Source organism: Onychostoma macrolepis, chromosome 04, assembly GCF_012432095.1.
Source record: "Onychostoma macrolepis isolate SWU-2019 chromosome 04, ASM1243209v1, whole genome shotgun sequence".
In the NCBI taxonomy this organism is placed as follows: domain Eukaryota; kingdom Metazoa; phylum Chordata; class Actinopteri; order Cypriniformes; family Cyprinidae; genus Onychostoma; species Onychostoma macrolepis.
The window spans coordinates 15,832,515-15,855,379 of NC_081158.1; the positions used below are offsets into that span (position 1 = coordinate 15,832,515).

General features: G+C 38.6%; 1 protein-coding gene across 2 annotated transcripts in view; it reads right to left on the reverse strand.

The window, feature by feature from the left end:
* LOC131539287 (protein phosphatase 1H-like) overlaps positions 1 to 11,187 on the reverse strand; it is a 121,908-nt gene extending 110,721 nt beyond the window's left edge. For both annotated transcript variants that reach the window (XM_058773759.1, XM_058773758.1), the window contains exons 1-2: positions 10,557 to 11,187; positions 7,095 to 7,260 (exon numbers count right to left, since the gene is read on the reverse strand). In XM_058773759.1, coding sequence (XP_058629742.1) covers positions 7,095 to 7,260; positions 10,557 to 10,798 — 408 coding nt within the window. In that variant the 5' untranslated portion in view covers positions 10,799 to 11,187. The remainder of the gene's footprint in view (positions 1 to 7,094; positions 7,261 to 10,556) is intronic.
* Between the last annotated feature and the right edge of the window lie 11,678 nt (positions 11,188 to 22,865).

Consider the following 22,865-nt stretch of genomic DNA (forward strand, 5'->3'; position numbering starts at 1 on the left):
AGTAGTTCTATTAATGTTTAGCGACAGATCTCCAATTTCTTGGGGAGAGGTGAAACTATATGTATGTTAAATCCAATTGATTTGAATCAGGATTTTGTTCTTGGTATAGGTTCACCTCTCTTTAAAGCATGGCACATGAAGGGGATTTGTGTATTAGGAAACCTGTTCCAGGATGGCTCTCTAAATGTAAAGTCAAGTCAAGTCACCTTTATTTATATAGCGCTTTTAACAATACAGATTGTGTCAAAGCACTTAACAGTATCAAATTGGAGGATAGAGTGTCAGTAATGTACAAGATTAAACACTCAATTTTCAGTTAAAGGCATTTCATTATTGAATTCAGAGATGTCCTTGTCTAGCTCAGTTTAGTTTAAATAGTATCTGTGCAATCAAATCGACGATAATCGCTAGAAATTAAGTGTCCCCAAACTGAGCAAGCCAGAGGTGACAGCGGCAAGGAACCAAAACTCCCTCTGTGACAGAATGGAGAAAAAAACCTTGGGAGAAACCAGGCTCAGTCGGGGGGCCAGTTCTCCTCTGGCCAGACGAAACCCGCAGTTCAATTCCAACCGCAGCCATGTCAGATTGTGTAAAGGGCTTATCTGATTCCTGCGGTCTTGTCCCGATGGAGCATTTTAATTTATAATTTAATGTATTGGTTATATTTGTGTTTTATTCATTATTTGAAGTTTTTCATTTATATGATTTATTCATTTGCTATAATTGTAATGTATAGTTTAATGCATTTATTGTTTCTCGTTCTATTTTTATAATATATAATTGTTTGTTTATTATAATTTAAATTTATAGTTTAATTCATTTAATATATTTCTGTTGTATATATATATATATATATATATATATATTAGTGGTGGCCAGTGTTGGGCACATTACTTTAAAAAGTAATTAGTTATAGTTACTAGTTACTTCTCACAAATAGTAACTGAGTTAGTAACTGAGTTACATCATTATAAAAGTAACTAATTACCAGGGAAAGTAACTATTGCGTTACTTTTAAAAAAAAATTCAAATGTCAAATAACTTTGGATGCCCCCAATATTAAATGTTAAATTAATTAAATGGACACTAAAAAGAATAAATTATTATTATAAAACATTGTACATTAATCTACACTATTTATCTACTGACACTTAGTATCAGTCAGTCAAGCATTATAATATAATATTATGATAATTTAATATTATATGATGATGAGTATAGTAATTAGTAATTAGAATAACCAAGTATGAATGCATATTTGTCAATATAAAACGCACTAAGGATTAATAAACTGTTGGGTTCATGAATATTAATCACGTAGTCTGCGTTTGCTCAAATTGATTTGCTGAAATCAAAACAGGGAAGATAATAGGTGAGCGCCAGCCAATGAGATTTTCGTTTGCGCATTAGTTCCGCCCACTACCAGAGAAACCGGCAGTTCTTAAAAGCCGAAGAATTCCAAAGGAACTCCGTTATTTTGACAGGAAAATATAACAAAGAATAACGTTTACATGTAGCGCGTTCTCGCACGTCAAGCACACTTTTAAATGTTCGTGCGCTGTAAGGTGTGCATTATTATTATTTCCCATTTCATATTTTATAGTTATTTCCAATTTCATAGCACGCATCTTGTTTTTTAAATGCAAAAACGCATTCACTGTGATTATAGGACGCAGCTCACGTGCATGAAGCGCCATCTATTTCCCTAAACCAGAATGAGAAGAGAATGAGAGCACAGAATGAGAGCTTATTAAATCACGAACACGATTATTTATTTTTGCTAATTATTATTTTCGTTAGTTTTTCAGTTACTGTTTTTAGTTTCGTTTAGTTTTAGTTTTTCATTTATTTAGAAATTTTAATTTTATTTCAGTTTACGAAATTTTTTTTGACCAATAGTTTTAGTCTTAGTTTCAGTTTTCGTTTACGAAAATAACCTTGGTACCAACTGCGCTGTGAAGTTAGCAATGCTGGAACTGATGTGTTGTGTATGTGTGTGTGTGGCCGTTTCTCAAACGGAAGGCTGCATCCTCCGGAGGTCGCATTTGTAGGCTGCATACCTCATCAAGCCTGGTTTATTTCAGTTAACTGAGCATTACATTTGCGAGTCATAAGCATATTACAATAATTTACACTTAACTAAGAATAATGGTCAAATTTATAACTATTAATATTCTAAAATAAGATCTTCTTTATGACGTATGCAGCCTACAAATGTGGTCTCCGAAGGATGCAGACTTCCGTTTGAGAAACGGCCTGTGTGTGTGTGTGTGTGTGTGTGTGTGTGTGTGTGTGTGTGCGCGCGCGCGCGCTCCCGCGCGATCACTTCAACTGTTTTCTTATACCAGCAGAATCAACTTTAAACATATTGTCTCATTAATAATCACTGTATAAAGGTCTGCTTTTATTTGTGTACACTCACAATGAAAACAAAACCGATTTTATATATATAACATGTAATAATATTTAGTATTTTCACATCTAGATGGAAAAAATTGTAATTTGCACTACTGTCAAAGAAACTGAGCATAGTAGATTTTTTTTTTCTCCTGTTGTACCGAAATCGTATCGAACCGTGACCCCCGAACCGAGGTACGTACCGAACCGTGACATCTGTGTACCGTGCCACCCCTAATATTTATACTATTTGTTATTTTAGAATGTATTTATTCATTTTTTTTCATATTTGTATATTATTATGTTTTAATTAAATTTTTAAATGTATAAATGTATTGTATTTCTGTTTTTATATTGTTGCAATTTCTAACAATAATAGTATTATATAGTTAGGTATTTTATTATATTTTTAGTTATTTTGTTATTAATGTCCTTCCAACAGTTACGACAGAAGTTTGATCTTCCAAATCAACATCATTTTGGTTATCTGCAAATTCGGCATTATGTTATTTCAAAGCAAAAAAAAGTGCTGGATTCATTAGCACTTAGCAGGTTGGAGAGTTTGCTCATCAACACAACTAATGCTGCTCGTTTTATTTCTAAATTTTATTCTTTTTTATACTCGAATGTCTCTGGACTCTTGAACACAGTGGCTCGTAAATGGGAGGAAGACCTGTGTAATGATTATATAGACGATGACTGGCAGGAAGCTATGAAAGGTATTAGATCCACTTTTACTTGTAACAGGCTTAGAGAGACTCAATATAAGATATTACATAGATTACATATAATGCCAGTTTTAATGAATAAAATTGATCCTTCTATACTGGATCTTTGTGTTAAGTGCCATACAGAGTTAGGGTCATACTTTCATTGTTTTTGGAGGTGCAAGTTAATTTCAAGATTCTGGAACTTCATTGCTAATGAAATTAGCACCATTCTTGGTCTCTTGGTTCTTGGTCTCTTTCTTTTGGGGCTCCCATCTAAAAGACAGGCAATGGCACTGCCACTTGACGCAAAAGGTTATAAATTATTAGATAAATTGCTACTTGTGGCAAGGAAATGTATCCTTATTAGGTGGATAAAAAAACACTCCCCCCTCTGTGACGTGCTATAGAGAGCTTTTTGCAGTTTTGCCCCACGAGAGGCTGGCAGCTGTACTCAGGGGTAATATACAGAGTTTTCAGAATGAATGGTCTCCTTTTATAGATCACATGCCTCAACAAAAAATTGTTTTGTGTGTCAATTAGGGCTTTTGGAAGTGGGCTCAAGCATTCATAAAGAATGGTACCATACATCAATGGAAAGCTTATGTATTCAGCTTTCAGATGATGTATAAATCTCAATTTCAGAAAATTAACCCTTATGGCTAGTTTTGTGGTCCAGGGTCACATATTATAATAAAGTACTGTAATATATTATAGTAAAGTATATAGAATTGTTATTATTATTAAAGTACCTGCCAAAAGTTCGGAAACATTACAATTATTAATGATTTTGAAATAAATATCTTCTGCTCATAAAGGCTGAATTTATTTGACCAAATTAAATTAAAAAAAAAAAATAAAAAATATATATATATAAATATATATATATATATATATATATATATATTAGGGCTGGGCAAGTTAACGCGTTTTTATCGCGTTAACGCATTAATTAATTAACGCCGACAATTAGTTTATCGCGTGTTAACGTACTTTTTATTTTGAAAGTCCGTTGCTCACTGCGTTTGAATACACATAGATAGACTGTAATAATACAACCGAATACAACACAAACCATGGGTCACAGGAGGGGTGGGATGTTTATCAGTAGGCTACTGGCTGCTTGGGATGAGCGTCATCACGCGTCTCAACCAATGAAAGCATTTGTTGTGTGCCTAAGAGAGCTACAGTGCGAAACAGAAAATATCTGGTGCGGACAGAAAAATGGAAAAAGGTACCGAAATCTTAAATGGACATTTTTATTTTAAACCTCTTCCACACGGTGGACTTGATAGAACTAAAACTATTTGTAACCACTGCAAAGCTGAATTGTCTTATCATCGGAGTACTTCGAGTCTGAAGTATCACTTAAATGCAAAAAAGAAATGTTAACTGCTACTAACATTTAACTGCTGTAAAAAAGCACTTTATTTGTTTAAAGTTTTGACAAACCAAATGTTATTGCACTTTTGTTCATACAGCAGTACTTTGAAAGAATAAAATTATGCAATACACTACTTTTGATTTCATTATTGAATTTTGCGCATGCTGCGATTAATCGCAGAAAATCGTGCGATTAATCGCGATTAAAATATTTAATCGTTGCCCAGCACTAATATATATATATATATATATATATATATATATAAATATTATTACATATTAAAAAGGGTTTTCAGTTTTAATATATTGTAAAATGTAATGTTATTCCTGTCATGCAAAGCAGAATTTTCTTCTTCATTACTCCAGTTTTCAGTGTCACATGATCTTTTAGAAATCATTACAATTTATTTGACTCTCAAGAAACATTTCTGATTATTATCAATGTTAAACAGTTTTGCTGCTTCATATTTTTGTGGAAGCAGTGATACACTTTATTTTTCAGGATTTTTTGATAAATATCTTTCAGGATTTTTTTTGAACAGCATTTATTTGCATTTATCAAATATATTAAATAAATTTGTTAATGCATTCATTAAATAGAAATTATTTTAAATGTCTTCACTCACTTTTTATCACTTTCATGCATGATGAATAAAATTATTAATTTCTCTCTCTCTCTCTTTTAAATCTTATACAAATGTTTGAATGGTATCATTGTTTCCATAAAAATATTAAGCAGCAAAACATTAAGCAGTTTTTAACATTGATAATAATTAGAAATGTTTCTTGAGCAGCAAATCAGCATACTAGAATGATTTATGAAGGATTATGTGACATCCTTCATAGAAAAGTTACACCTCGGGTGTGCATTATTTTTCTAATAATTCAACGGACCGAAATCAATTATTCCGCTTATACTACGGTTGCCACACCTCAAGACATCGATCAGATGATATATTTCAAGGCATTCGTCCAGTTTTTCTACTTAAATCAGTATTGTGAGTAGGATTATTTCTTCCGCATCTCATCCAACACCTCCGTTGCTAATTCCAAAATGTCATTTTAAACCTAGTAACGGAGGCTTGAGCCGTTGATAGCAGACTAATGCAGTTAATACAGTTAATAAGCAAGTCACGAGAGAGAGAGAGAGAGAATTACCTCTCAATAGTGTTCGGCAGCAATGTCTCTAGTTATAGTGAAACTTAGTTCCTTTTGTTCACGAACAGCGCCGTTGTTGTTACCTCGTTTGTGAGAAGTCATGTAGTTTTTAAGTAAGATGGTCGACAGCGATGTTCAATGTTCAGCGACGTTCAACAACGAAAACAAATAAGAACAACATTAACAACAGGAGGATGGAGGACGCTGTGATCTGAGCTGTGTTTTTGTTGTGTCTTGCGGGGCTCACAATAATGGACATGGAATGTCGACGTATACGTCAAGCGATTGAAAGATCGGAAAGAAGTTCAAAATGTTCAAAAGTGCCTGCACTTTTATCCATCTATCGCTGTTCTCCATTCTTGCGAAATTTGATGCGATCTTTACACAGTGCATTTACACGGCGTTTTAAATCATGGCGGATGAGGGCGTTTTCGTACGCATTTAGCCAATCAGTGTACACTTACGTCACGATAATTCCTATGGAACTGTTTTAGACCCTACTCTGAAGTAGGAGCTAATTAGTTCCTCCAAACGGAGTTCCGGTAACTAAAACAGTTCCTAGTTCCCGCGGTGCGAACATGCCAAAAAGTGGGTAGTTCCACAATTAGTTTGGGTACTATGAAAAGGTTCCTGCGGTGCGAAAGGGCCTAATACAGCGTAATTTTGTGGCAAAAACATGGACATGATCTGTCGTTTTTATCCTTTTGTTTACTATATTTATTTGTTTGGCCAGTGTCGTTGTGGGTTTTGGTTATTTTGCTGTTGTAAGACCTTTGAAATAACAGAAATCATTTGGCGAAGTGATATGGTCATGTAATGCGGTCAAGAGCTGCCTGGAACTACGTTCGCCGTGCGTTTCCCTGAATTAAGTCTCCACTGCTGGAACGGCAATGGCATTCCAACTTCATATTGCGCGTTCGCGACTTCAACTGCGACTACGGCAAAGCAGCTGTTCTCCGCTAGTAGACGGTTATGTATATACTATATATAGTATAGTCATAACTGTTCACACTGCAAATATGCAAATAATAACAGTGATGTGTACTGTGACACATCAGATTAAGAATAACCAGTATTAATTGTTAACTTCAGGTAAAGTAAGAGCTGTGTGAAATATAAAATACTTTAAAACATTTAAGGTTTCTCACACTTGGAATAATTACGATGCTAGGAATGTGTGTTAAGAAAGACCATTTAGGGCATTTAAGATTTATCTTATTATCTTTAATACTTCTTGAGTTACAGGCATGAAAACGTCAGAGAGAGAGAAAGAGTGCTTTTTCCCAGTTTTGAATGGGAAACATTGGCATATAATGCAACAGATTTTACTTCATAGACCTACCAATCTCTGTGTAAAAAATAACAAAGTGTTGCTGTCAAACAGCAAATATTAATCACATATATTAACATGTTCTTTTTTCAACCCTGGTACTGTGAACAAGCACTTACATTATTTTCCAACATGCCCATGCCATCGCTATTGGGAAGAGACGACCTCCTTCTACTTGTAGGCAGCTTTCTGGGTGTCAAGGATCCTATAGGCTTCTTCTTAACCAGTACAACCTCACAGCATGCCTGGTCCTCATTCAGAGCACTCTTACCTGCATTTATCACCCTGAAACACAAACACCAAAACAGACAGCATGACACTAAAGCATTTTTATTTTAATGTTTTAAGGGTAATAAAAAATGTACAATAAAATTACAAAACATCAAAAAATGTAAAACAAACAAATGACTTTGTACAGATGATTCTAAATAGGAATGTGGTAGTTAAAAATTGCATATGAAAGCAATGTGAAGTCGACCGTTTGCATTTAAAGGGACATATACAAAAACAGCGCGTTTTGGCTCATACCCTAAAAGTGGCAACTTTAACAAGCTATAAAACATTTTATGTGGGGTATTTTGAGCTCAAACTTAACATACACACTCTGGGGACATCAGAGACTTATTTTACATCTTGTATAAAAAGGGGAATAATAGGTCACCTTTAAATCTACATCCACTGTATAAAATGTTGCAGCACTGTAGCCAAACACTCTCACAAATGATTTCAACTAACAAACACCAATAGGACAAGGACACAAACGTTTCGGCTAAAAGGCCTTCCTCAGTGTGTTAAACAATATGTTTAAATACCAAACACGGGTGTGGTATTTAAATGCAAGTTGTTTAAATGCAAGTTGTTGCATATTGAAATGGAGTACGTAAGCTTTTAATGAATGAACATTGGTAAATGAACGATTATGTCAAATTGGCGATTTAAAAAGTGGGTGGAGGATTTGTATTGTTTAACACACTGAGGAAGGCCTTTGAGCCGAAACGTTTGTGTCCTTGTCCTATTGGTGATAAATATAGAATAAAACGAAAAGAAAAGACTGTTTCATGTGAGTGCGGATCATGGTTTTGTATAATAAGTGATTTAATGGATTAACGCACCTAAACGAAAGATCAAGCGATGGAAGAGCGCGGTGCAAAAAACTTTTGTGGAACTAACAAACACGATGTAAATATGAAATTCATTGTGTAGTATAGATAGTGTCATTGGGCCTCATTCATGAAACATTCGTAAATATAGGAGCAAATTCTGAGTAAGTTGCTCGTAAAACGGACATTCCCGAAAACTCTCCTCTGGATTCACAAACGCTTCGTAAACTTCCGATTTGATAGTTAAACATGCGTATGTTAATGAATTCCAATCATTCTTAAATAGGGCGCTCGTGCACGCTCATTAAAAATTAGCATAATCCAGCATATGACATATGGCAGCAACGCAAATTGCGTGTCCAGGAACGCAGTGGAATATTCTGGTCTACTTTCTCAGGTTTGGCTCGAGTATATTGCATAAATGCAAAAAAGACTAATAGGCCATATGCTGTCCACCAAAGCGTTTTTAGCCAGCTGAAAAATGTCAGGCGCTCTTCTTAAAACGACCAGCTGGTGGCACTTGAAAACGCTTTGATGGCACAGCATTTTTCCAGCTGATCTGGTTGCTATGATGTGGAATATCCACGGCAGTAACGTATTACCATAGCCGTGGAGAAACAACAGTTATGTTTCCACTTGAGCTCGGTTCAGCACGGCACAATGAATTTCAATTAATTTGAGTATATTTAGGTTTATAACAGGTCTGGTTATAAACTTGGTACAAGGCAACCGTGCCAAATGTGAGTATGCACATTAAGCCTCTTTTTGACCATTGGGCCAAACCATCGTCATTGGTTTCATTTTCCACTGTGGGGATGATTTCAAAACTTGTAATAAAAATTCCTCAGTCAGTAAATTGTTCACATTTTCAGTGGCCACAAACTACAATGTGGGTCACTTAGCATACAGCTGATTTGTTTTTGTTTTTTTAAGAGGAATGTGTGAAGAACAAATGTTGAAACTAGAAATGCATCTTGTTTCCCTCTATCAAAACAATTGCATAGCTCAGAGATCCCCAACCATCGGGTTGTGACCTAGTACTGGGCCGTGGAAGTGTTGCTACCGGGTCGCACAAACGTTCGGGGAAAATGTGTATAGATATGACACTGTTATTTATTGTGCATTAATGATTGTTCTAATTATTCATTATTTTCGTTTGTTGTGTGCGATTGCTATGGGGTAACTATTTGACGATTTCATGTAAATGTATATGTTCATGTCTATATGTCTGTCTGGGGCAGTAGTGGTCCAGGTGAGGTGAGACCCTTGAGCAAGGCACTGAACCCCCAACTGCTCCCCGGGTGCAGCAGCATTGGCTGCCAACTGCTCCGGGTGGGTGGGTGGGGTGTGTGTGTGTGTGTGTGTGTGTTCACTTCTCACTGCTGTGTGTGTGCACTTAGATGGGTTAAATGCAGAGCACAAGTTCCAAGTATGGGACGCCACACGTCACGTCTTTTCCTTTCCTTTTCTTTCTATAGGCTATTAGGAGTTAAACAGATTGCAGTTATATATACATCCCCAATAGTATGTATATATACAATATACTGCATATACAGTATCTGGTTCAGTCCCAGAGATATGGGGATCTCAATGTGGCTTCAAGTCCAAATTATTGAAAATGACCCATTTTTCAGTGGTCAAAAACCAAATAATGGTCACTCTGTATAAAGCTGATACTTACTGTATTTAAAGAGAAATGCATGAAGAAAAATGAATGTTGACACTACAGTTGTAACTTGTTTCCCTCTACCAAAACAACTGCATAAAATACAAGTTGAGGCACATTAACATGCTCAAGGTAACCTATTGACAAGATTCTATATTTGAAATCTTATCAGTGTCAGGAATATTTGGAAAAAAAGGATTTTGTTCATTTTAACAGCTCCTGAAGCTAACAAGAGTTCAAATATGCAGTACTGAAACTACATGTTTGCAACAAATGCCACGCCTCATACCATAACATTTGTTGCAAACATGTAGTTTCAATTTTTTTTTTAAATTTAACAAGCTATAAAAAATTATCTGTGGGGATGATCTTTTTTTTTTTCCAGGAAAAACAATAAATAATTAATAATATATATATATATATATATATATATATATATATATATATACACACACACACACACACACACATACAATAAACACATACACACAAAATCAAAAAATTACATGGAATGCCCCTACAAGTTTAGAACAACATGATGGTCAGTAAATGATGACAGGATTTTCAATTCTGGGTGAAATATCTCGTGTACCATAAAAAATGCACAGACAAGCAAACGTGACTGAATATGCCTGAGGTAGCACGTGTATTATTACTTTGATGATGATGATGATGATAATGATGATCATCATCATCATTATTATATTGCATACATCATCGCATGTTAACCATGTCACACACTGGTGCATTAGAGTTGTTGTTGTTTTTCTTTTTTAACTGTGTTATTTTGCAAGGCATGAACGAGCTGCTCTTACTCGGCGTATCCCGTCGCCCACGGCAACCTGCGAGTCTCTTTTAGGATCAGGATAGGTCTCGCGATGTGATCCGCCGAGCACTCAATCTCATCTGCCGACAGTCCCAGAAACTTGGGTCTCATGTAGGGGTATTTAAGCGGCAGGTCCGAGCCACCCGAGCGTTCATTATTATTATTATTAGACGATCCGGCCATGATTCCACCCATGAAGCTGGCCACTGCGAATTTGACGCGAGTGAGCATGTCTGCAGAGCGCCGCGTGTCTGTGCGTCTCCTTCTGTCCAATGTACCCCCCAGCTCGATCCACGGCGTTGCGACACGTTAAAAAATGAATCGTACTCGCCTCACAGCTCCTCCATTGAGTGTCTGAACCAACGCGGAAATAGTCCAACGATTAAAGCTCATGTGATCTCATGGATCTGTTTTCTGAGCGGCTTATACGGATGACAGCTTACGCGGGTCTTGCGCAGCAATTGATGATGAAAACAATTATCCCTCGCATCAGGTTTAGCAATTTACAAAAGCGTGTTCTCATGAACTGGTTTATTGTTAACTCTCTATACATATATTCATCCACTAAAGGTAAGATGAATAGTTTGGCTGCGCCAGTTCTCTCAGTCACACGTGCATGATCAGCCCTCTATGACGTCACAAACACAACGCCTCCAGGCATGTTTTGGTTTGTTTGTTTGTTTTTACTTTTTTAGGATAATATGATATACATGGTTGCACAAAATATAACAAAACACGCGTTACTCCATATAATAAATTATAGAATGAATGAATGAACGAACGAACGAACGAATGAATAAATGAATGCAGGTGTGGACTGACTATGTTTGCAACCTTTGAAATATGGTATAGGAAGAACTGAGGCCTAGCCTGAATTAAATTACATGAAATATTAAATATGTGTATGAGTACATTAACCGTCAGGCCAGTTTATGGTAACGGGATGCCTGTAATTAGGGGATGAGTTTGCCTGTTTGTTTGCTCATGTTCTACACACACACACACACACTCACATATGTATAAACATAAATATCATCACAAGAATATCTGTGACAAGAGCTCATTTTAGTCCACTGCATTATTTTCCTCCAAATAATTTTTTTTTTTTCAATTTTTAACTATGAAAAAACAACAGACACACTGCACTTGTGTGGTCTGTTCTCCTAATTTAATAAACAATATCCCAGTTTTTCTATCTAGAAAATGTACCCTATTTATTTTCTGCATAGGATTATTCTGCATCTTATTAAGAAGAATTCAACTGTATATGTTTCATTTGTATATTAATTGATTGATTGACCTCATAATGTTCAAACTGGAAACAACAGACTTTGGTGACATATGCAGGACTTCAAGCCTAATTTGCCTCCACTTTCTAGTACAATTCCTATATCTCAAAATCCAATCAACAACTGAAGCATAGAACCAAGTCCACGTCATTTATTTTAATTTTTTGACAATCTATTACACTCGAATGTACATCACAATACATAAGAAAAGATCTGCACTACTTTTGTTTCATTGTGACTTTAAACTATTTTATTAGCAGTTGCTGATTATCACAGTTTAATGGAAGGTACTCCCATAATTTATGCCATAAAAATGACATGGTGTGTAGGAAAGAGGATAGACAGTGCATTGGAGAACTTAAGATGTCAAAGAAACAGCTTTATCACATATTTGTGGTTTTGTCTATCTCTGTGGTTTTGACTCTCTCTTTCAGCTACTCCCATTAGAGGTCGCTAAAGCAGAACTATCCACACAGCCATTTGGCACAGGTTTTACAGCAGATGCCCTTCCTGATGCAACCTAGCACTGAGAGTGCACTAATTTGCTTATTGTATATTAATACAATAAATATTAACTTAGTTTGTCATGCTTAATAATAAATACACTGAAAATTGTACATCAATTGCACATTATATTTATCTTTAGCATCTTGTTTAGTTAGTTAGTTAGTTTAGTTTATTGTCCTTTCGGAAATTCTTTTTGTATCTGTGGCAACTCCTCAGTAATCAACAACAATAATTAACAAATAGAGACATCAACAGGTTACAACATATTACAAATAAATACAACCAGCATCAGACAACATCCCTCTCATAACAACAGAATCCCTGCCATAGATGTAAAATGACAACTGTGATATCACAAAAATTGATTTAACAGAGCTATACTGGAGGATATAAAAGATCTTTGTGGACGGGCAGTCCGTAATAATGGTACCCTGTACCTTCGACCAGATGCTAATAACTCATATTCACCACAAAGAGGATGTGATGCATCCTGAAGAATTGCATGGCTCTTCCTCACAGCTCGAAATTCACATAGTTTTATCAAACTATGCTGTTGTTTACTTGCAATCTTACTAGCCATATTAACAATTTTATTTAGTTTGTTCTTATTTACTACAGACAGTGAGAAATTCCAAGCAACAAAGCTGAAAGTCAGAATACTCTCCACAAATAAACGATAGAATAGAGCCAACATATATGTATCCACACCAAACTGTCGAAGCTTACGCATGAAATACAATCGTTGAAGACCTTTCTTGTAAACAGCTGCTGTATTTAAATCCCATCTCAGTTTTACATCAATGATTGTCCCTAGATATTTATATTAATTTACAACTTCAATGCCCTCACCATTAACAGTTATTTGTTGATGTGTGTCTCTTCTTGTTCGGAAGTCAGAAATCATTTATTTAGTTTTCCTGTACCCATGAGCGTTCTTCAGGGCCGTAGCCCTCCCAGTCCACCAGGTACTCTACTTTACCACCACGGCGCCGGGACTCCAGAATTTCCTTGACTCGGTAGACAGCTCCTTCGTCCAAGATGAGCGGGAGAGGGGGTTCTTCATTCTGGTCAGGCCCTGGGGAGACAGGAGGAGAGAAAGGTTTAAGCAGTGACACATGGAAGGTGGGATGGATCTTGTATTGTGGGGGTAATTGTAGTTTGTATGTGACAGGGTTTATGCGTTCCAGGATGGTGAAGGGGCCAACGAATCTGGGACTGAGTTTCCTGCTAGGCAGGCGCAGCATGATGTCCCTGGTGGACAGCCAGACCTTTTGCCCTGGTTGGTATTCGGGAGTAGTCGATCTTCGGACGTCTGCTGTCATTCGTTGTCTGCGCACTGCCTGTTGGAGCTGATGGTGTGCTGCGTCCCAGACTCTCTTGCTCTCTCAGAACCAGTAGTCGATGGCGGGGATGTCTGATGGTTCTCCTGACCAGGGAAACAGGGGAGGCTGGAAACCGAGTACGCACTGGAAGGGAGTGAGTCCAGTAGAGCTTTGGCGCAATGAATTCTGGGCGTACTCGGCCCAGCCTAGGAACTGGTTCCAAGAGTCCTGGCGGCCATGGCAGAAGGGTCTCAGGAAACGCCCCACTTCCTGGAGTTTGCGTTCGGCCTGCCCGTTCGACTGTGGGTGGTATCCTGAAGAGAGACTTACGGTCACACCTAGGAGGGAGAAGAATGCCTTCCAGACTCGAGAAATGAATTGGGGTCCTCTGTCTGAGACGATGTCCTCCGGGATGCCATAGTAACGGAATATGTGGTTAAATAAGAGTTCTGCGGTTTGAAGTGCCGTGGGAAGGCCGATAAGAGGTATGAGGCGGCAGAATTTGGAGAACCGGTCAATGATGACGAGGATACAAGTGTTCCCATCCGAAACAGGCAAGTCTGTGATGAAGTCCACTCCTAGATGTGACCAAGGGCGTTGAGGTATGGGTAGTGGATGAAGTTTTCCAGTGGGAAGATGTCAGGGACTTTTGGAGATGGCACAGTCGGGGCAGCCTTGCACAAACCTTCTCACATCCCTGGCCATATTGGGCCACCAGAAGCGATCTCGTAGCAGCGAGAGAGTTGCGTTGGCCCCTGGGTGGTCAGTACCAAGGGAGGTATGAGTGGTTTGGATTAACAGAATGCGTTGAGTTTTTGGAACGTATTGATGATCAGGAGGACAGCCCGGCGGATTGGCAGGGGGCGTGGCTGAGGCGACTGGTGGAGAGGTCCATTGTATGGGGCTGGAGATGATTTCAGTGGGTACAATATTCTCGGGTTCGTCATTACTGTCATCAGGGTTGTGAATGCGGGATAGAGCGTCAGCCTCTACATTTCTGGAACCCGGCCGATAGGAGATCTTGAATTGGAATCGAGTGAAGAATGCGTTTCGCATCGCGGATGTACTGTCGATTATTGTGATCAGTCAGGACTTGAAACGGGTGAATTGCCCCCTCCAACCAGTGCCTCCATTCTTCCAGGGCGAGTTTGATGGCTAGAAGCTCATGGTTGCCGATATCGTAGTTTCTTTCCGCCGGGCTGAGTTTCCGGGAGAAATAGACACATGGATGGAGTTTGGGAGGCTTCCCCTGCTGCTGAGATAAGACGGCTCCCACTCCTGTGGTGGACGCATCAACGTCCACGACGAAGGGCAATCTGGGATTGGGGTGCACAAAGAGTGGCGCGCTGGTGAAGGCGTGTTTCAGTTTTTGAAAGGCTTCGAGGGCACTGGGGTTTCAGGTGAGAGTTTTGGATTTCCTCTTGAGTAGGTCTGTGAGCGGGCTGGTGACGGTACTGTAGTTGGCAATGAAGCGACGGTAGAAATTGGAAAAGCCTAGGAATCTCTGGAGTTCTTTGATGCTAGTAGGAAGGGGCCAGGAGGTAATTGCTTCCACCTTCCCCTTGTCCATGCGGACGCCACGACTGTCGATGATGTATCCGAGGAAATGAACTGTGGGTTGATGGAAGGTACATTTTTCTGCCTTGAGGTATAGCTGGTACTGTCGTAGATGTTGAATGACCTCCGCAACGTGTTGGCGATGTTCGGCCAGGCTCCGGGAGTAGATGAGGATGTCATCAATGTAAACGATTACGAAGCGGTTAAGAAACTCCTGCATGAATCCTTGAAATACGGAAGGAGCATTGACTAACCCATACGCATAACCCGATATTCGTAGTGGCCGGTAGGCGTCACGAAGGCGGTCTTCCCCTTTGCGAATGCGTATGAGGTTGTAGGCGCTGCGGAGGTCCAGTTTGGTGAATATGGTGGCGCCGCGCAGTTGTTCTAGAGCTGTTGGGACAAGGGGAAGGGGATACCTGTATTTGATGGTGATTTCATTGAGTTTCCGATAATCTATGCAGGGTCTTAGGCCGCCGTCCTTTTTGGCTACAAAGAAACTGGAAGCAGCAGGGGAGGTAGATGGAACTATGTACCCTTGTTGTAAGGCCTCCTCAATGTACTCCTCCATGGCCTTCTGTTCTGGTGGTGATAGTGGGTAAATTCTTCCATGTGGTACTGACTCACCCGGAATGAGGTCGATCGCGCAGTCCCATGGCCGATGTGTCGGTAGCTGGGCAGCCTTTTTGGGACAGAAGACGTCACTAAAGTGGGCATAGCAGGAGGGAATGTCGATGGATAATTTTTCCACGGGGCTTTCTATGGAGGTCGTATGAATGGGTAGTTGTACTGGCTCCAGAAGGGAAGGTCGTGGTAAGTTGGGAAAACAGCTTTCGCCCCACTTTAGGACTTCTCCCGTCCTCCAAGACAGATGGGGATTGTGCTGCACCAGCCACAGGCGGCCGAGGATGATATCCACCGTTGAACCCTCCAGAACCAACAAGTGGAGCTCCTCTTGGTGTAACTGACCAATCCGCAGTTGTACGGGTCCGGCACAGAGGCAGATGGAACATCGAGTTAGTGGTCTTCCGGTTATGGATTGGACCTCGTAAGCGGTCGGCGTAGTCGAGGTAGGGAGTCGGAGCTGCTGGATGAGGTTTCCCGAGATGAAGTTCCCCACAGAGCCAGAGTCGAGGAGAACCGTAACTGTAATGACACATGATTGAGCAGTAAGCTGAGAATTTGTGGATAGTGGCTTTAATTTATTGAAAGGGGAAAGAACGGAACTCATCAGGGCTCGACGAGGGTGAAGGGGGCACTCCAAGATACGATGTCCGTTATCGCCACAGTATAAGCATAATCCTTGATTGATTCTTCGTTGACGTTCTTGTAATGAGAGGCGTGTTGAGCCAGTTTGCATTGGTTCTGGAGGGTCATTGGTTCCTGGTCGGTGTGGAGGAGGAGTGGCAATGGCTGAGGAGGGATTGGTGGAGCAGGCTTGGATACGGTTGGAGCATCGAATGGCTAGTTGGATGAATTTTTCCGAACCATATGTATCATGCGCACTGAGATGGAGGCGTAGGCGGGGATTGAGTCTTTGTCAGAAGGCTGTTATTAGAGAGGGTTCGTTCCAGCCGCTGGCTGCTGCTAGGGTTCGGAATCGAAGTGCATATTGGTGAATTGTCATATTACCCTGTCGAAGTTGGTAGAGTTTTTCTCCCACGGACAAGTGACTGGCGAATACAATCGGTGAGGGAGTGCTTGTTGTTGTGTGAGAGGGTTGTGGTGGAGGAGCTGGTGGTGCCATTGGTGTGGGCGATTGAAGTAAGACTGTCTTCAATGAGTCCACCAGCTCTTGGAATGGATCTGGGGAGCTCATCCTGTTCTTGTCTGTCTTACGGTCCGATCTTCTGTTACAGTTAGGGCCGGACGCTGAGGTAAGTGGTAACCAGAAAGATGTTTATTAAGACAGGATGAGGCAAACAGAGAAGTGAGCAGGTGATCTGAGGTGAGTATGGTAAACTTGGAAAGCCACTGAGCAGATGAGGATGATAGTAACAACTTTCTCTTCCACAGAGCTGATGGGTGACACTGGCTAAACACACTGGCTAAACCTGATTGGTTCCAGAGCCATTGAATGGCTCTGATTGGTTCGTATGATAACCAGCTAGCAACAGCAAGCTTCATAAATCAAATATGATGTGCGTGCAAATGTCCCTTGAATGTGAAATTTAAACAGTTATATTATATAGAGCGATCCTGTATCTTTTGAGCATTTGGAGGAAACCACGCAATTCATATGGATTACTTTGGAGATGGTTTTTTTTTGTTTTGCGATGAACTTTTTAAAACGTGAACATCTTTGGTGAATCGTCTTTCATCGGAGGGACGTACATATTTCATTAAAATATCTCCGCTTTTCTTCCGACGATGAACGAAAGTCTTAGATGGTTTGGAGCATCTTAAGGGTGAGTGATGACAGAATTCAAATTGTTTTGGGGGAACTATGAAATTAATTAGAAAATATAGCGGTATGTTCTTATTTTTACCAGCTTCTGCAAGCGTGTATGGCGTCTGGCTTTGGAACCTCACTGTGACTTCAGGTAAGATTTGAAATTTAATTAACGTTATTTGTCTGTACCAATGTTTTTGACACATGCATTGGCAGGAAAAAAAAAAAAAAAGTCTTTATAACATGTACAACATTAACATTTTTTATTTGCAAAATTAAGTTGTGTATTTATTTCTGATTTCCCGAACAATTTGGCTTCATTGTAATGAGGTTAATGATCTTTGAAAAACCATGATTATGAACATACAGTTACTTTGTTTTAAGCTGATCACCCAACCGTGGTAGTGTTGGTTGATTGGTGTTTATATTTGTTCAAGCTTGACAATCTTATCGCCTTTATTTTCTAATATATATTTCTCATTACAGATAAGAACAAAGATCAAATTGTAAGAAGGGTTGCTTATAAGAGAGCATACAGTACATCTGAAACTGCTGAGGCTGGGAAGGTTTTTAACTATATTACAGAGCAGGTATTCCGTGTACTGTCATTCTTAAAAAGAAAACAAATCATCAATCATCATTTGCTTTTTGTATGTGTGTGTGTGTGTGGAAAATTAACATTTGTTGTTTTTCTGATCAGCTGCTATAGAAGACAAACTGAAATCTGAGTGCAGAGACGGGGATAGTAAGTATATTTTAATGTCGTATCTCCTCTGTTATAGAGATTTTTGAATCAGGCCTAATGGAGCGTGATTAGGTCAATCATCTAAGAAAAACGTTAGCAATGTGTCCATTCCAGGTGGCAAATTTGTGCCATTCATTCTGTTATTTAATTTTTTAATTTATTTATTTATTTTTTTTTTGGATGACTAGCTTATTTTATTTTTTAATAGTGGCAACAGAGGTGAAGAGAGTGTATGTCAGCATTACCACAACATACATATTCATGTGAAATACCCTAGGTTACAATAAACCACAATCAACATACCCTGTAATACTCACAGGTCGCTTTATTGAAATAATTTGTTATCAAATAATATCAGTGAGTTTGTACTTGAACTCTGCTCACTGTAAGTGCTGTTGCTGGGCTTCTAATCATATGTTCAATGTAACTCATAGAGTGCTGTACAGTGACGACAGACAAGAGGATAAGAATGGACAATCATATGTCAAGCTTGATGAGGATATTGTCAAAAGGTAACTAAATTCTAATGAATATCAATGCAAATTATTATAAATCATGGATGCAAAACTGTTATTGGCTAATTTTATATAAATTATTTTTCCCTTTCACAGATCCTGTGATAAAGCAATCTTCAAATACTACAGTGTCTGAATTGCAAGCCCTTAGTACTTCGTACTCAAAGAAGTGACCTCGTCCCACCGGCTCCCCCTTGGTCAGTCGTCACTCTACTTCTGCCACAGACTTGCAGGCCGTCTGCTGCGCTCCAACCCTCCACTTCTTTGGCTGTAGTGGGTTTTTCCCGTCGGGTACACCGTGGTTCTCGGTCACACCGGCATCACTCCAGTTCTCGGGTACTCTGGTTCCACCAATGATGCTCGTCCCTGCGGCTGTGCCCAGGTCTCCGGAACCTCCATCGGCCCTCCGTCTGTGCCTTCGGGTCCACCAGCTCTGTCTCCATCGGTCAGACCCCAGATGTCGCTCCTCGCTCCCTCGATTCTGTTGTCAGCATTGGGATGCTCTGGGTCTGTGCCATGTGCCAAACACCATCAAAGCCGCCAGGGCATTATCGTCATCCTCCCATCACCATCCCTTCTCCACATCCTGCCATCATCCCACACTTTTGCCTCTCACCATCCCTACGCCATGTCCTCGTCCACCTCCAAAACCCCCTCTATCCCTCCCTATTATGTTGCTTGAACTTTATCATCTTCATCTTCAGTCTTTGCACACACAGCTATTCACTTCTGCATTTTGTTTTTCAGTAAATTTTTATTTTTTTCTTCAGAAAATTGCATTGTAATTTTTATTTATTCATTGATGTAAAATTCTGTACTTTTCAGTAATACAGGTATAACTGAAATGTTCTACAAATTGATAAGATAGCTCTGCCATAGCATTTCAGTCTTTTTTCATTTATTATAATGTTTTTTTTGTATGTTTTAAAATGTACTTGAGTGTAGTAATACAAATATACTAAAGTGCATTTTTAATATATTTAATAGTATGTTTTTGTTTTTCACCAAGGTATGCTGCTGTACTTTATGAATATTTGTAATATACACAACAATATATAATACATTAAAGTTTTCTAGATATCAAAATGTGTATGTGTGTATATACTGAAAAAAGCAGTTTTATAATATACTAGTAGTGTAATGCTAATGCATTTCTAATGCGCGACTATGGAAGCAAATAAGAGACATAACTATTTGAAATTTAACAGCCACTGAATACTTAGTTTTGAAATATTTTATTTTGAAAAACATTTATCTGAATTTATTTGCTCTGAATTCACCCCTTTGAAATTATTTTACTTTGGAAACCATGTATCTGAATTTATTTGTTTCGAATTTACTTCTCACCTGAATTTCGATTAATATTTTTCAATGCTCACAAATTCAGATAAAAAAAAAATCAATTTACATAATTTCAGATAAAATAGATTCAGGTTGATCAAATTTGATTGCTCAAATTCAGATCTCAAATTTCAAGTTAATATTTTTCAAAGAAAACATCAGTCTAATTCGACTGCTCAAATTCAGATCGAAAAATTCAAGTTAAATATTCACATGGTAACATCCGGGCTACCCAGGATAGGAAAAACAGTTGAGCACCGAGCACGACGATAATGTGCACAAGGTATACAGTAGGTGGCGGTAATACTCCTAAGCAGTGAACGGCCATGAAACGGAAAGAAGAAGAAGAAGAAGAGCACGACGATGACGACGACCTGTCTGTCATGATCCAAGAAGTAAAGATGTAAAGAACCTGTAAAGATGACTTCCAGGGAAAACGAAGGCGCCCCGGTAAGTTTGCTGTTTATGTACAATCGGACTCAGGGCTCGACAGAACAGAATATGTTGTTGCTAATTATGTTTGGAACACGTATGCTATATAGCTATGGTTTGTGTGACTCGTCTCCCTATGTAAGTCAGCTAAACAACACGTTATAGCTAGCAAGATAACTTTAGAGCTCAACGGTGGCCGCCCACTTTTTGGCTGAAAGCTACATTAACGTTTATAAAAAGGTTTAAGCCTGGAACCAAGCCAACAGCTCCGAGATGAATCTTGACAATAAAACATTTGATTTGGCGCCACATATTTTTTTTTTTTAAACGGCAAAAAAAAAAAAGATTTCAATGGTAGAAGCTCACAGACAGACTGGCAGCCATCAATGTAAATGGATACGTTTAAAAGAGTTATCACAAAGTATAATGTAACGTTACAGCGGGGTATTTGTGTGATATAAACAGCTTTTTATAAACGTTAATGTAGCTTTCAGCCAAAAAGTGGGCGGCCACCGTTGAGCTCTAAAGTTATCTTGCTAGCTATAACGTGTTGTTTAGCTGACTTAACTTACATAGGGAGACAAGTCACACAAACCATAGCTATATAGCATATGTGTTCCAAACATAATTAGCAACAACATACTTCTGTTCTGTCGAGCCCTGAGTCCGAAACAGCAAACTTACCGGGGCGCCAAGTCGTTTTCCTTGGAAGTCATCTTTACAGGTTCTTTACATCTTTACTTCTTGGATCATGACATGGTCGTCGTGCTCTTCTTCTTCTTCTTCTTCTTCTTCTTCTTCTTCTTCTTCTTCTTCTTTCCGTTTCATGGCCCACTGCTTAGGAGTATTACCGCCACCTACTGTATACCTTGCGCACATGATCGTCGTGCTCGGCGCTCAACTGTTTTTCCTATCCTGGGTAGCCCGGAGTAGAATTTTTCGATCTGAATTTGAGCAGTCGAATTAGACTGTTTTCTTTGAAAAATATTAACTTGAAATTTGAGATCTGAATGTGAGCAATCAAATTTGATCAACCTGAATCTATTTTATCTGAAATTCTGTAAGTTGATTTTTTTTTTTTTATCTGAATTTGTGAGCATTGAAAAATATTCATCGAAATTCAGGTTTTGATTGGTAAATTCGAAACAAATAAATTCAGATACATGGTTTCCAAAGTAAAATAATTTCAAAGGGGTGAATTCAGAGCAAATAAATTCAGATAAATGTTTTTCAAAATAAAATATTTCAAAATTAAGTATTCAGTGACTGTTAAATTTCAAATAGTTATGTCTCTTATTTGCTTCCATAGTCGCGCATCTCTGAGCAGCACTCAGCGGTGTTTTGTTAATGAACGATTCGCGATTTTTGAATTTTGAATCATTTGAGTCAATGATTCAGTGGTCCATTCATAAGGACAGGCACTTGCTTCATTCTTGAATGAATCAGCTGTCTGAACGAATCGTTTGAAGGCATGCTTCAATGACTCATTAATTAAGATTACTGGCGGTTAACCACCTACTGGTGGTTTACTTTCATAGTAGTCTATCTTTGCATTTTTTGTATATGAATATATATATATTTTAAAACACGAGCTCACAACATTATTTATGCTAATAGTTATAATTTTGCATGCAGTGTAAATGCATTTGTGCTATATTTCAGCTACACTGAACCGTCTGTGTAATGCATCTGAATGCCGCTCCAGTCACTTCTGTTTCTTCTGCAGTGGAAAGATCGGTTTTGTAGAAACTGATTTCATATGATTGGTAACAGCTCTATATTATCTTATTATATTAAGTGAAATTATTAATAAAATGTAAGAATTTGATATGAAAGATGATGCATGCATTTAATACGGTTAGGGAAATTGCCCTTTCAATAGGTCAAAAATGACCTGGAAATCAATTTAAATTCATTTTTGTATGCAGTATTAAGTCATATAAAATGCAATTTCCCAACAACAAAATTGTGGCCAGTGAAAATGCTGAGTGGCTAGTAAATTTGGAAAACCACTAGCCACAATGGCTGGTGAGCAAAAAAGTTAATGTCAAGCCCTGAATATAATGTAGGCTGTAGTTTTGGGTAGTGGGCCAAACATTTATGAATTAAGAATATGTCATTTTGTCCAGCGGTACCTTAAGTGGAACACAAAATTTCATTATCTCTATCTCTCTCTCACCTTGGAAAACCACAGATCC